The 14,276-nt window shown below is 46.3% G+C and overlaps 1 protein-coding gene across 3 annotated transcripts; it reads right to left on the bottom strand.

Annotated features, from left to right (window-relative positions):
- Positions 1-1,750: 1,750 nt before the first annotated feature.
- Positions 1,751-12,688, bottom strand: PDP2 (pyruvate dehydrogenase phosphatase catalytic subunit 2). Of its 3 annotated transcripts, none has more exons than XM_078357377.1 (2): positions 12,492-12,688; positions 1,751-8,376 (listed from the first exon to the last, which is right to left on the bottom strand). In XM_078357377.1, the coding sequence occupies exon 2, from the start codon at positions 8,320-8,322 to the stop codon at positions 6,733-6,735; it is 1,590 nt and encodes a 529-aa protein (XP_078213503.1). In that variant the 5' UTR covers positions 8,323-8,376; positions 12,492-12,688; the 3' UTR covers positions 1,751-6,732. The 3 variants fall into 3 exon arrangements, with proteins under 3 accessions (XP_078213503.1, XP_078213502.1, XP_003735365.1); XM_078357376.1 differs by lacking the exon at positions 12,492-12,688 and adding an exon at positions 11,956-12,095; XM_003735317.6 differs by lacking the exon at positions 12,492-12,688 and adding an exon at positions 11,967-12,095.
- Between the last annotated feature and the right edge of the window lie 1,588 nt (positions 12,689-14,276).

Below are 14,276 nucleotides of genomic sequence, written 5' to 3'. Positions count from 1 at the left end.
ACTCTAGAGATGGGCTGGGTGTGGAAGCTCACCCCTGGAATCCTAGCACTTTGGGAGGCTGAGGCAAGGGGTCGCTTGAGGCCAAGAGTTTGAGACCAGCTTGTACAACATGGCAAAACCCCATCTCTACCAAAAATACAAAAAAATATTAGCCAGGCATGGTGGCACACACTTGTAGTCTCAGCTATTCGGGAGACTGATGTAGGAGGATGGTTTGAGCCCAGGAGGTGGAGGTTGCAGTAAGAAAATATCATGCTACTGTACTCCAGCCTGGGTGACAGGGCCAGACCCTGTCTCAAAACAAACAAAAAAAAGCATAGAGATGAAAAGTGAAAAATAAGTCTATAAATTTAATTCCTCCTGCTCTATTTAAAGAGCACAAACAGCTTGATTTAAAAATTTTAATTCTCCCTGTGTTCCCTTTATCATGTTCCAAAATGATGGGACATTGGAATGTATATAAGTTAAACATATATAGCTTGACTCGTAACAGCCAAAGCATTATCAGAGTCCACAGAACTATTTTGTTATTATTATTAAGACTGAGTCTTGCTCTGTTGCTCAGGCTGGAGTGCAGTGGCATAATCTCGGCTTACTACAACCTCGCCTCCTGGGTTTAAGCAATTCTCCTGCCTCAGCCTTCCAAGTAGCTGGGATTACAGGTGTGCGCCACCACACATGGCTAATTTTTGTATTTTTAGTAGAGATGAGGTTTCACCATGTTATCCAAGCTACTCTCAAACTCCTGACCTCAGGTGATCTGCGCACCTTGGCCTCCCAAAATGCTGGGATTACAGGTGTGAGCCATGGTGGTCGGCCTTATTTCATTATTATTTTCAAGACAAGGTCTCACTTGGTCCCACAGGTTGGAGTGCAGTGGTACAATCATGGCTCACTGAAGACTCCACCTCCTGGGCTAAAGCAACTCTCCCACCTCAGCCTCTCAAGTAGCTGGGACTACAGGTAGGCACCACCTTGCCTGGCTAATTTTTATTTTTATTTTTGTAGAGATGGGGGTCTCACTGTGTTGCCCAGGCTGGTCTCAAACTCCTGGGCTCAAGCAATCCTCCCAAAGTGCTAAGATTACAGGTGTGAGACACCACACTCTGCCCACAGAACAGTTATTATCAGCAATAGCCGCAAAAAAGCCCCCTAGCTTCCTCTCAGTACCAAGTCTCTTCCCAGCCCCACCCATTCCAGGCCAAAATTATGCAAAAAAACTGTTCATAATTATCCCTTCCTGAAAGCCCAGTATTGGGTCTTTGGACTTGGTTCAAATCCTGCCCCTACCACACTGTGTTATGGATGTTTTTCAACCTCTGGGCCTGAATTTGGTCACGCTGAAAAGGGGAGTTGGCTGGGCGTGATGGTATGAGCCACTGCACTGTCCACTTCTGCCCACTTCTCTCTTCCAGGGGGTGGGGTAATGGGCCAAGTTGGTTTTAAAATCTTAAGTTACATAGTATGAAATTCTGGCAGGCTTTGGCCCTGAGTGTGTGGAGACCCTCACACAAAAAGCCTTCACTTCTTTTCGGATCTCCACGCACATGGTTAACACTAAATGAGGATCTCCTGTGTGAGCAACAGCCACCCACACTTTGCAGAGCAGCATACTTCTCTTTTGGGTGGACTCCTGAATAGCCTAAAGTCTTCTACAGTCAGATAAAGTGGTGAAACAAAGGTTGGTCTAATCTAGTACCCTAAGGACTGAAAAAAAAATAGGATTCAAACCAAAAGAAACCAAATTTCATTTTGTTTCTTTCATTTACAAGTTTTAATTAAATATCTCTAATGGTTAGAAAATCAGTGTCAAATGTGCACATTGGTATACAGCTTAAAATACAAATGTCAGTAATTATTAAAGAACATGATTAATAATTGTTCCAAGTAAATGCTTGATAATTATTTCCCAGGAGGCAAGTTAAGCGTCAGGTGCCTGAGGAGTAAGGGACAGGGCTTCAGTCGGTTCAGACGGCTGCACGGCTGGTGCAATGAACTTTCCACTCAGATGGTGCCAGGGACAGCTCTCGTCACAGGCTGACCCACTGGCTTTTATCCCCAGCTCCAAGGCAACACCAGGGCTTTTTCTGCCACAAGAGTCACATTTCAGAGACAAATGATCCACTTTAAGATGAAAGTTAGATGGCTCAGTTCCAGAATATTCTGGTTTAACCTGGGAAGTTAAGACTTTTCCAAGGCTGAATATAGGCCACTAGGGGCTGATGGATAAGAATGAAGCCAGAGTCATTCTAAACATGTTTTTGTTTTGTTCTATATAATTAATTATACTGTATCTTTAAGTAACTCAAGTTCAAGCTCTTTCTATTTCACTTATGTTTAAAAGATGCCAATTTGATTGTGTCTAAACTGAACTTTACCCAGGGTGCTGAATACCAAAGACCTTTTAGGGCAAAGGTACCTCTGGGAAAAAGATGTTTATATATTAACACACCTCAAAGTTTACATTTTCATTATAATAAATTAGCCTTAATGTTATGAATAATATTTCAGAAAGTTGGATCTAAGTAATCTGATCTATCATGCTAATTTGACTTTGTTTTTGTTTTTTTGAGATGGCGTTTTGCTCATGTTGTCCAGGCTGGAGTGCAATGGCACAATCTTGGCTCACTGCAACCTCTACCTCCTGGATTCAAGCGATTCTCCTGCCTCAGCTTCCCAAGTAGCTGGGATTACAGGCATGTGCCGCCACGCCCAGCTAATTTTTGTATTTTTAGTGGAGACAGGGTTTCACCATGTTGGTCAGGCTGGTCTTGAACTCCTGACCTCAGGTAATCCACCCACCTCAGCCTCCCAAAGTTCAGAGATTACAGGCGTGAGCCACCATACCCAGCCAGCTTTTTTTTTTTAATTCAAACTTTTTTTTTCTGAGACATGGTCTCACCCTGTTGCCCAGTCTGGAGTACAGTAGCACAATCACAGCTCACTCCAGCCTAGACCTCCTGGGCTCAAGAGATCCTCCCATTTCACCCTCCCAAGTAGCTGAGACTACAGGCCATGCACCACACCTGGCTATTTTTTTAAATTTTTTTTGTAGAGGCAATGTCTATGTGGCCCAGGCTGGTCTCATGCTGTGCTGAAGCGATTCTTCTGTCTTCGACTCCCAAAGTGCTGGGATTACAGATGTAGGACAAGGTGCCTAGCCATGAATTTGAATTTAGAATACTATGTTATCTATCCTTTTTGACCAAGCCCCAGAATCAACAGAGCTATATTTATATATTTTTTTTAAATCTGGCCAGGTGTGGTGGCTCATGCCTATAAGGGTAGCACTTTGGGAAGCTGAGGTGGGAGGATCATTTGAGCTCAGGAGTTCCGCAGCCTGGCCAACATAGCAAAACACTTTCTCTAGTAAAAATACAAAAACTTAGCTATGCGTGGTGGTGCATGCCTGTAATCCCAGCTACTTGGGTGGCAGAGGCACGAAAATCACTTCACCCCAGGAGGCAGAAGTTGCAGTGAGCTGCGATTGTGCAGTGAGATTGTGAGTGAGACTGTCTCAAAAAAAGAAAAAAAGGTAGTAAATCTAAATTATGCCAATATTATCAAAGTTTCTTACCTAAAATCATATACAATTTTAAGCACCAAAGCAGACTTTCTTCAAAAGTTACATCTACGATATTAAATGTTCCATCTCATTTTTCAGTTCATTTTAAGTCTCAATACTGAAATCTCTGTATAAAAGGAATAATAAATGCTTTAAAAGACCTGAAAAGTACTACTAACCTCCTCTCAAATCCCAGTGTCCCTGAAGCAGTAGCCCATGTGCTTCAATAAGTTCAATGACAGCAGGATAGTGGTTAGGGAGACAGGAGTTTAACCAGGAGGCGCTCCCCAGAATGTTCATGGAAAGAACTGATGATTCACAGTGGAAAAAAATAATAATAAATAAGTCTTTCTTCTTTCTCAATATAACTAACTAGAAAGCAGGAAAATCTATTAGAGAAAAACCAGATACGCCTAGAGTCACAGGTAAGGAGTCTGTGTTCTCTCAGTTGTCTCACAGGTTAATAAATCAGATACATTTATGACCCATGCTAGGCTCCAAAGTAGGATTCAGGTACTTTGTATGCTAGTAAAGGCTTCAAGTGTACTCCAGGGATTAGCTGGTATAAAGAATAAAGGACAAAGAAAATGTCAGACAACCAGTCTGGGCAACATAGCGAGACCATGTTTCTACAAAAAAATATATATATATTTTAAAATTGGACCCAGCTGCTTGGGAGGCTGAGGTGGGAGGGAGCATTGGAGCCCAGGAATTTGGAATAAAGGACAAAGAAAATGTCAGACAACCAGTCTGGGCAACATAGCGAGACCATGTTTCTACAAAAAAATATATATATATTTTAAAATTGGACCCAGCTGCTTGGGAGGCTAAGGTGGGAGGGAGCATTGGAGCCCAGGAATTTGACATTACAGTGAGTTATAATCACATCACTGCACTCCAGCCTGGGTGACAAAGCAAGACCTTGTCTCAAAAAACAACGAAAAGTAAGCGTCAGATAGACTCCTCAGTTTTAGCAACAAACCCTCATGCTAGCAGAATGGAAGTCATTTTCATTTTATTTTTGATTTGAGATCTAGGAGATAGGCTGGGTGTGGTAGGTCATGCCTATAACACAAGGTGGGCAGATCACTTGAGTCTAGGAGTTCAAGACCAGCCTGGGCAACATGGCAAAACCCTGTCTCTACAAAAAATAAAAAATAAATTAGCCAGGCATGGTTTTGCACACCTGTAATCCCAGCTAGTTTGGTGGTGGTGGGGGTGGGGGGGTGGGCACTGAGGCAGGGTTGTTTGAGCCTGGGATGCAGAGGTTTCAGTGAGCCAAGATCATGCCATTGCACTCCAGACTGGGCAACAGGGCAAGACCCTGTCTCAAAAGAAAAGAAAAGAAAAAATAAAAGATCTAGGTGATAAGAAGGAATATTAATGGTTTCAGAATAAAAGGATCAAGGCTTAAATATTCAAAAAAGAATGTCTTAGATGAAACTACATGACTAAATAGTTGCACTGAAAAATGTACAGAGAAACACCACCAAATTAGAAGTATCCCAATATTTGACTGAATGTCAGCTGGGACACAGACAAAAAAAAAAAAACCAGAAAACCTAACCTAGCTATTTGCTTTTCTTTTCAGCAGATGGCATAAAGGGGTAAGATGAGAAAAGGGGTCAACAAATGTAGCTCAGCTTCATTGAAGAATTCTGCCTGATGTAGCACAGGAAATAAAATTGTTGGTTTTGTGGGATTATAGTTGTTTCCATTTAGGGACACATTTCCTGTTGTTTAAATGCCATAGCAATTCATGAGATGAAATTCATCTCCACAACGGATCCACATGACTGAATTTCCAAGTAGATACAAAGAATCTGCAGCCCACAGAAGCCATTACAAGTTAAACTTTTATTTTTGCCCCAACTCCTATACTAAATATGGTCTAATTCCTGAGGAGTGGCAATGGTGGTTTATCCCACAGTATTGGGGCAAGCATCCCATTTGGTAAGTCTCACTCCTTCTTCCTCCCCATCACCTCTCAGTAAAGGATTCAGAGAACCTTGGTTAGAAACTTTTCCTTAAGCCTTTTGTGTTTTCACCTCTCCAGATAGAGGTTGAATCTTTAGTCCACAATCCACTAAATAAACCTGTCCTGTCTAAACATCTATCACCACAAGTACCATATGCAATCACATCTTCTCCTTTCCTGCAACCACATGAAGCAGGAACATGTGAAAGATTCTTTCACACAGTATTTTGTCGTCGGGAGGTGCATGGTAAGTGAGGGGTTCAGCATAGCAGACGTAGAAGGATTGTGTGGAATTGACAGAAGAATGTTTGAGAGGTATAATCAGAAAGCTTAAATGCTGTGAATCAACCCCTGAAGGCTCAGCCCAGGAGGAAATTTTACCAACACAGGAAAGGTTAGGGGTTAAGGCATAGACTAGTTACCTCCCAGCATGGCTCAAAGTTTCTAGAATGGGACTCAGTAGAGGGGACCAAAAGCTGCACCAGTAAGTTCAGCTGGTCCAGAGGCATAGATCCTATCAGCTGAAAACCAAAACAAGTCATTCCATGCATGCTTACAGTAGGCATGTTTGCAAGTTTAAGGATTCCATTTTAAAAATAAATGAAAACAGAACTAGAATGTAGTATTACAAAATTTCTCGCAAGTATAATCACACAAAAAGTTAGGATATTGCATAGAAAAGTGTACTGTAGTATGCTTTGTAAACCTAGGCCTTAGTAATTTAAATAAAAGACAAACAAATAAAATATCTCTTCATAATCTAGAAGTCCATGATTGTGAATTCAGGAGAATTATCAAATTTGCAGATTTTGTGGCAAGACCTCAGAAAATCCTGAAGTTCTTTATTCTCGGAATCATGATTAAATTTACCCTTTGAAGGTTCAGGCTGATACAGTTTAACATCTTCATCAAAAGACTTGGGCTATATGAGCCCAAGCCAATTCCATAGACTTTATGCTCTGTCCACTCTGCACATAAGACTTGATCAAAACATACAGGGACATGAAATCACTGCTATTTCACTGTTTTTTTAAAGCTAGGCTGTTTGTTTTTATTCCTCCTGTTGTCCATTTAGCAAATTAAATCTGCCTACAATTTTAACAGTAAAGTTTGGATAGCTAGTTCAATAGTAAGTGAAAACGTTTTAGAAGAGCATTTATGCTAACCTTGACAACAGGATGGGAGATTCTTAACCCCCCTTGTAATATGCACCAATTGATTCTGAGTTAAAATACACCACAGTGACAGTGATATCATCCCTGTACATCCTTGCCAAGTCTTCTGGCAATGTCAGCATCGCCGCCAGCCGCTCTGGCTCCATCTCCCCATACTCATTGCTCCCGATGGCATGTCTGATCAGCCGCGTGGCTGCATTTTGGTCAGCCTCGTGGAGCCCACTGGCTTTCCTCTGCAGCAGCAGGCTCTGCATGAGCCCCAAGTTGGTGGGTCTCTGGGCCAGGTCTGTCTTGTGCGGATCTGCCTCAGCCAGGTGCCCCACCACCAGCCTTACCACGTCCTCATTGCTCAGCATGTCCCACAGGCCATCTGACGCCAGCACAAGGAACCTATCCTGGGGCCTCAGCCTGTGGTATATGACCTCAGGCTCAGCAGTAAGGTAGGGTGGAGTATAGTAGTGTGAGGGTGTGAACTGGTAAATGTTGAGGGCCTTGGTGTTGAAGCCCCTTTCCAGAATGCTGCGCTGCAACTCTTTACTCCACTTCAGCTGGACATCCCCAAAGGCCCTGCAGGGCATGAGGACACCCAGCAGCCTGTCCTCCATGATGATCGTCCTGTCCTCTGATTCAGGGTGCTCCCTCTTTAGCCGGGACAGCTCAGCCTGGTTCCAGGCATTGTGGTCACGGGTAAGGGGCAGACAAGACCACATGCCATTGTCCTCCTGGACACCAAGGATGGCTCGGCAGTCACCAGCATTTGCCACGTGCAAGTGAATTCCATCAACATGAGCCATGCAAGCTGTTGCCCCGGAGAAAGCAACCTGGAGTGACAGGTTCCTTGTCACCTCATCTTCCAGGGGGGCCTGGATTTCCAGCGAGATGTCAGAATCCAGTCTCTGGAAGGAGTACCTTAATGCTTCCTCAATGCTTAGTCCCATTTCCATGTGCAAATCAAGCAGTTCCTGCCAATAGACACGGAGGTGGTCAAGATGCACGGATGTGACATCCTTGTAGATACTGTCCCCTGGGTGTTTGAGCCAATGCAGGATGGGCAGCAAGGGCTTCGTGCTTTCCACAGCTCCCTCCATGTGCTCCAGGGTCTGGTGGGACATCAGCGACACTGCCACGTAGTAGAAGAGCCTCTCGCTCACTGCTTGGGCACATGCATGACCACCATGTCCATCAAAGATGCCAAACATCAGTCCATTGGTTTGCAGGCAGGAGGCTACACCTCGCCGATCTTCCACTGGGGAATTTGCAGCCAGCTGGTTGCTCTCAAACTGCAACACTGAATTTGGAACTCTGCTTTCAAGGTCAAGAATCTTGTGGGCTGACTCACCAGCTCGAAGCACTTCATTTACTTGCTCAGGGCTGAGTTGCAAGTGAAAATCATCTTCCTCTGTTGATGTGTGTCTGTAGGCTTTGCAGAGAGTGAAGCCACCACATGGGGAACTGTTTAGGGTAGGTGGCACCCAGGAAAAGAGTCTCCATTTAAATTTATTCCTGTTTGAGACGCACCTGGAGTATAAGCGTCTGCCCCCTTGCAATGTGGCAATGCTGTTCCTTGTAGAATTTAAGATCCAGTAGGACACAGTACTTGACATTCTGACACTATACCAACAATTGTGTTCCCTCAGCAAAAAAGGATATTTTTAAACCTAAAAATTAAAAAGTTGAAGTTTCAAATTTAATTTCTTAAAAATACTAACCTCTAAAAACATTTAATTTGCTCATATCCTGAACAAAAATAACTTAGAATAAACTATTTAAAATACACTAAACTCATTCTCACCAGCAGATTATAAGTGTTCATCTAAAATATCTGCTTCAGGGGCCAGGCGTGGTAGCACATGCCTGTAATCCTAGCACTTTGGGAGGCCAAGGTGGGTGGATAGCTTGAGTCCAGGAATTCAAGACTAGCCTGGGCAACATGGTGAAACCCTGTCTTTTGAAAAAAACAAAAAAATTTTGCCAGGTATGGTGGTGTGCACCTGCAGTCACAGCCACTTGGGAGGCTGAGGTGGGAGAATCACCTGAGCTTAGGAAGTTGAGGCTGCAGAAAGCAGTGACCGTGCCACTGCAGTCTAGCCTGGACAATGAGAGTGAGACCCTGTCTCAAAATAAATAAATAAATAAAAACAAAAACAAATAAATAATCTGCTTCAGGAATAGTGGCTCATACCTGTAATCTCAGCCACGCCAAAGGCTGAGGTGGGAGGAATACTTGAGCCTAGGAGTTCTGAGACCAGCCTGGGCAACATAAGAAGACCTGGTCTCTACAAAAAGATTTTTTTACAAATTAGCTGGGCATGGTGGCACACACCTTTAGTCTCATTTACTCAGAAGGCTGAGGCCAGAGGATTGCTTGAGCCCTGGAGGTCAAGGCTGAAGGCTGCAGTGTGCAGTGCTCCCACCACTGCACTCCAGCCTGGGTGACAGAGCAAGACCCTGTCCCAAAAAATAAACCATTATATATATATATATATATATATATATACGCTTCCCCACTAGTCTATAAACTCTGTGACTCAAGCAACCACAGCACCTTACTCACCAATAGCTTTCCAGTGCCTAGCCCTGTACCTGGCACACACTAAGTCCTCAAATACCAGCTAAATATGACATTTTCAGAGGCCCAACAGCACACTAGCTGTGATGCTATCCTGTGTAGCATCAGACACACTGCTGATGAGGTAACATTCACTCCAGTTATCTATTGGCAGAATGGGAATATTAGTCTTAGAAGGTTTTGTGAGAATTTAATAAAATATGACCCGTCTGCTTAAAAAAAAAGAGTTATTATTTTCATCATTAGGTACATACCCCTCTAGTCATTCTGTCCTCCCCACTCTTTTTTTTTTTTTTTTGAGAGGAGTCTCGCACTGCTGCCTGGGCTGGAGTGCAGTGACGTGATCTCAGCTCACTGCAACCTCCGCCTCCCAGATTCAAGTGATTCTTCTGCCTCAACCTCCCAAGTAGCTGGGACCACAGGTGTGCGCCACCATGCCTGGCTAATTTTTATACATTTTGTAGGGATTGGGTTTTGTCGTGTAACCCAGGCTGGTCTTGAACCCCTAGACTTAAGCGATCCATCCACCTCAGCCTCCCAAAGTGCTGGGATTACAGGTGTGAGCCACTGTGCCTGGCCCCCCGACCTTTTTTTTTTTGAGATGGAGTCTGGCTCTGTCCCCAGGCTAGAGTGCAATGGTAAGATCGTGGCTCACTGCAGCCTTGCCCTTCTGGCCTCAAGGGATTCTCCTGCCTCAGCCTCCCGAGTAGCTGGGACTACAGGCATGTGCCACCATGCCCAGCTAATAGACAGGGTCTCCCTGTGTTGTCCAGGCTGGTCTCAAATTCCTGGGCTCAAGCGATCCTCTGCCCTTGGCTTCCCAAAGTGCTGAAATTACAGGTGGGACTTACAGTGCCCAGTCATTTTGTACATATTTCTGTAGAGTTGTAATCACAACTTTGAATCTGGCTTTTCTGATAAGAGCATTTTTTTTACATCTAATGGCTACATTTTGGCATAAACAATCACAACGTACTTAACCATTCTCTACTGCTGGAAATTTAGAGATTGTTTCTACTACTTACTTGCTTGCTATTTATTTATTTTATTTTTATTTTTATTTGAGATGGAAGCTCTCTTTTGTTGCCCAGACTGGGGTGCACTGGCACAATCTCGGCTCACTGCAACCTCTGCCTCCCAGGTCCAAGCGATTCTCCTGCCTCAGCCTCCCAAGTAGCTGAGAATACAGGCACTTGTCACTATGCCCAGCTAATTTTTTGTATTTTTAGTAGAGACAGGGTTTCACCGTGTTAGCCAGGATGGTCTCGATCTCCTGACCTGGTGATCCACCTGCCTTGGCCTTCCAAAGTGCTGGGATTACAGGTGTGAGCCACTGTACCTGGCCTACTTGCTATTTATTAATATAAAATATCAAACTGGACTGGGCACAGTGTGGCTCATGCCTATAATCTCAGCATTTTGAGAGGCCAAGGCTAGAGTATCCCTTGAGGCTAGGAAGTTTGAGACCACCCTGAGTGATACAGCAAGTGCCCTCATCTCTACCAAAATTTTTACATTAGTTGGGAATGGTAGCACGTGCCTGTAGTCCCAGGTACTCAAGAGGCTGAGGTGGGAGGATTGCTTGAGCTCTCTGAGTTCGAGGCTGCAGTGAGCTGTGATCACACAACTGCACTGCAGCCTGGGTGACAGAACCAGATCTGTCTCTTAAAAAAAAAACACAACAACAAAACCCCACCAAACTGCACTGCCTTATGCAGTAAACTTTTCTCTACTTAGGTTTTATCCTCGTGATTTCCCAAACAAGGAGTCAGTAGGTCAAAGGGTGGAGACTCATTGCCAAACTGATTTCCAAAAGCTTCACATCTGCCTCCACAAGGGGGTGACGAGTTTCCTAGTCCCTTCACTAGCCTCTGGTGATATTTCTCCTTAGAATAAAATAAAATAAGAAAAAAAAAAAAAAAAAACTTGACCCATTATAATGAGCTTTTCTCAGGTTTCATGTATGAATCCTGCCCTCGGCATCTCGAGATCATTTGTCCGGATCTTGAGAGCTCCCAGCACTGAGAACCGTCCCCTCACCCCCCCCACCCCCACCCCGCAGAAGTCGGGACTGGGGCAGTAGGTCCGGGAGCAGAGGGCACCTGACGCTCCAGCCCTGCAGCCAAGACAGGCAGCGGTGCAGGGCGATCCGCCCCAGCTGGGACGCAAACCATTTTGAATCCTTAAAGAAAACAGACAGGTCCCAAGTTCAAGTCTCTGACTACAGCCTCATCGCTAAGTGCAGGGAGCCCACCAAGCCCTATCTCCCTAGAACTCCGGCACGGCCGTACTCCAGCTGGGTGTCCCCGGGCGACCCGCTTGGTGCCTCAGCCCCAGCTTGCCAGCCTGTAAAACAGGGGAGCGCAGTGGGGACACGGAGCTCCAAGGGGTGCTCGAAGGGTCAGAGCAGCTAGTGGGGTGCCCCAGTAGGTAGCCAAGGGTCGTCGGCGAGCCCGCGGGCCCACGTGGCGCGCGCATGTGAGTGGGGTGACCGTGGTCGTGGGCCCAGCTGGTCCCTCTGGCCGCGGGTCCACCCCCTCACCTCAGCTCTCCGCCCCGTCACCTGAGCGGGTGCCGCAGGCCGGGAGGGTCAGGCGCCGGCGAGGCCTGGCGGGTAAAGAGGTGTCCACATCCCCCGCTCGTTCTCTTCCCCACCTCGGACCCTCACCCGCTTCTCACCAGCTTGCGAGGCCACAGCCGCCCGCTCGATCCGGTCAGTTATGCTCCTGCCCACAGCTCCACAACTGCAGCTACTGGGTCCGCACTTGACCCAGGCAGCAGCCCCTAGTAAGGACCCAGCTCCAGAAGGAAGCGCCCTCCCGCCAGCCCTGGTTGGCTCAACTGCGGAGGCGGGTCTTGATGGACAAAGACATTGCCCAATGGCCAAAGAGGACGAAAGGCGAGCAGAAAGGCGGGACCCGGGAGGGGCCAACACCGCCCCTTACTCGGGCCCGGGTGCTGAAGGTGTTAGAGCGCGGGGCTACCGGGCCAGGCAATCACGTGCCTGAGGTCGCCAACTACGCGGCCGCCACACTCTGCACACTCCGAACCCAGCGGCCTCTCCAATTCTTCACCGTTGTTAGAACACCCCACTGCTTCCTCTCCATTTAGGTATCAACCGCTCCAGAAGCCTCTCCTAAGAGCCCCACCCTGGTGTCCACCCATCCATCCAATGACGCAGCCACCCTAGTCCAAGCCTCTCACCTGGTTTTCCGGTTTTCCCTCCTCCACCTTTGACTTGGTCCTAACCACAGAGCGGAGCAGCCAGAATGACGCCCCTCCCCACCTTTTTGGTGGCGGCGGGGGTAGAGACAAGGTCTTTCTATGTTGCCCAGGCTGGTCTCAAACTGCTGGGCTCAAGCAATCCTCCCACCTCAGCCTCCCCAAAGTGCTGAGATTACAGACGTGAGTCATCAAGGCAGGCAGAATGATCCTTCTAAATCTCAAATTCCAAGGCCGGGCGTGGTGGCTCCCGCCTATAATGCCACCACTTTGGGAGGCCAAGGCTGGCGGATCACCTGAGGTCAGGAATTTGAGACCAGCCTAGTCAATATAATGAAACCCTGTATCTACTAAAAATACAAAAATTAGCTGGGAGTGGTCGCGTGGGCCTGTAGTCCCAGCTACTCGGGAGGCTGAGGCAAGAGAATCATTTGAACCCAGGAGGCAGAGGTTTCCGTGAGCCGTGATCGCTGACTGCACTCCAGCCTGGGCAACAGGCAACAGAGCGAGAGTCCATCTTAAAAACAAGAACAAATCCAAAAACCCCTCAAAGTCCTGCCCTAAAGTCTTCAGTGGTTTCCCATAAACCATTAAGCTTTGAACTGACCATTATATTGGCCTGCTACTGACAATTAACGCAGCATGGTTGGCGGCCAGTAGGTTGAGAGAAGCGGAGAACTGGGACACCAGATAATATCCCTCAGTCCCTTCTGGTCCTAACACTGGGGCACTCCAGTGATCATCTGCTTCCTTATAAATTATTTTAACAGAACTCTTGTAACTACAGTAAGTCAAATGGAGTCGTTCCCTGGAGACAGAAAAATGGGAGACAACCAGAAAAAAGCCACTTGGCACCCTGAGAATGTGGTCTTCCAGAAGGAAGACACACTGGCTCACCTGGGGAGCCTGACCGGCCTCCTGGACCCAAGGACGTGATCACAATAAAACTGCTCCTGTCAGACTTGCCCTCATATATTTATAGTTCCACTAACCCTTAGCCCTTTCTGGAAGTTCAAAGTCAGGATTTGCAATCTCTCTCTTCCTGCATATTAAGAAGACTGTTTCAGACCCAAACTAAAAATAGGTCTAGAGATTCTAATAAATGGGTGCAGGAGCCTGGCACAGTGGCAAACACCTGTAATCCCAGCACTTTGGGAGGCCAAGGCAGGTGAATCATGAAGTCAGGAGTTCGGGACTAGGCTGACCAATATGGTGAAACCCCATCTCTACTAAAAATACAAAAATTAGCTGGGCGTGATGGTGGGTGCCTGTAATCCCAGATACTCAGGAGGCTGAGGCAGGAGAATTGCTTGAACCCCGGGAAGCGGAGGTTGCAGTGAGCCGAGATCATGCCACTGTACTCCAGCCTGGATGACAGAGCGAGACTCTGTCTCAAAAAAAAAAAAAAAAATAGGTGCAAGAGAATGCAAAAGCACACTTCCCCTCCACCCCCAAAGATAGGTCATGTAGGGTCACAACGGGTTACCCTTTGGGACACAGGCAGCAGTGTTTAATTACTCAATCTGCAGGCATTTATGGGTGCCCGCAATGTGTCAGGCCCTGGGCTGACTGCTGAGGCACACAGATGGCTGTCCCCACCACTCTCCTGAGAAAAATTAGATCATTCCGCCAAGTCTGAAACCACTGAGTTTTTCTAAGTTACCACACACACCCACTTCCAAAGTAAAAATGCACTCTGGAGGATCATGTGTGCACTGGAACTTTCATTTCAAGGCCATAACCAGTTCAGTCACCCTATATAGGATG

Source organism: Callithrix jacchus, chromosome 20 (assembly GCF_049354715.1).
Source record: "Callithrix jacchus isolate 240 chromosome 20, calJac240_pri, whole genome shotgun sequence".
In the NCBI taxonomy this organism is placed as follows: Eukaryota; Metazoa; Chordata; class Mammalia; order Primates; family Cebidae; genus Callithrix; species Callithrix jacchus.
The sequence above is the reverse complement of the archived record's forward strand: the minus strand, read 5'-3'. Positions and strand labels throughout refer to the sequence as shown.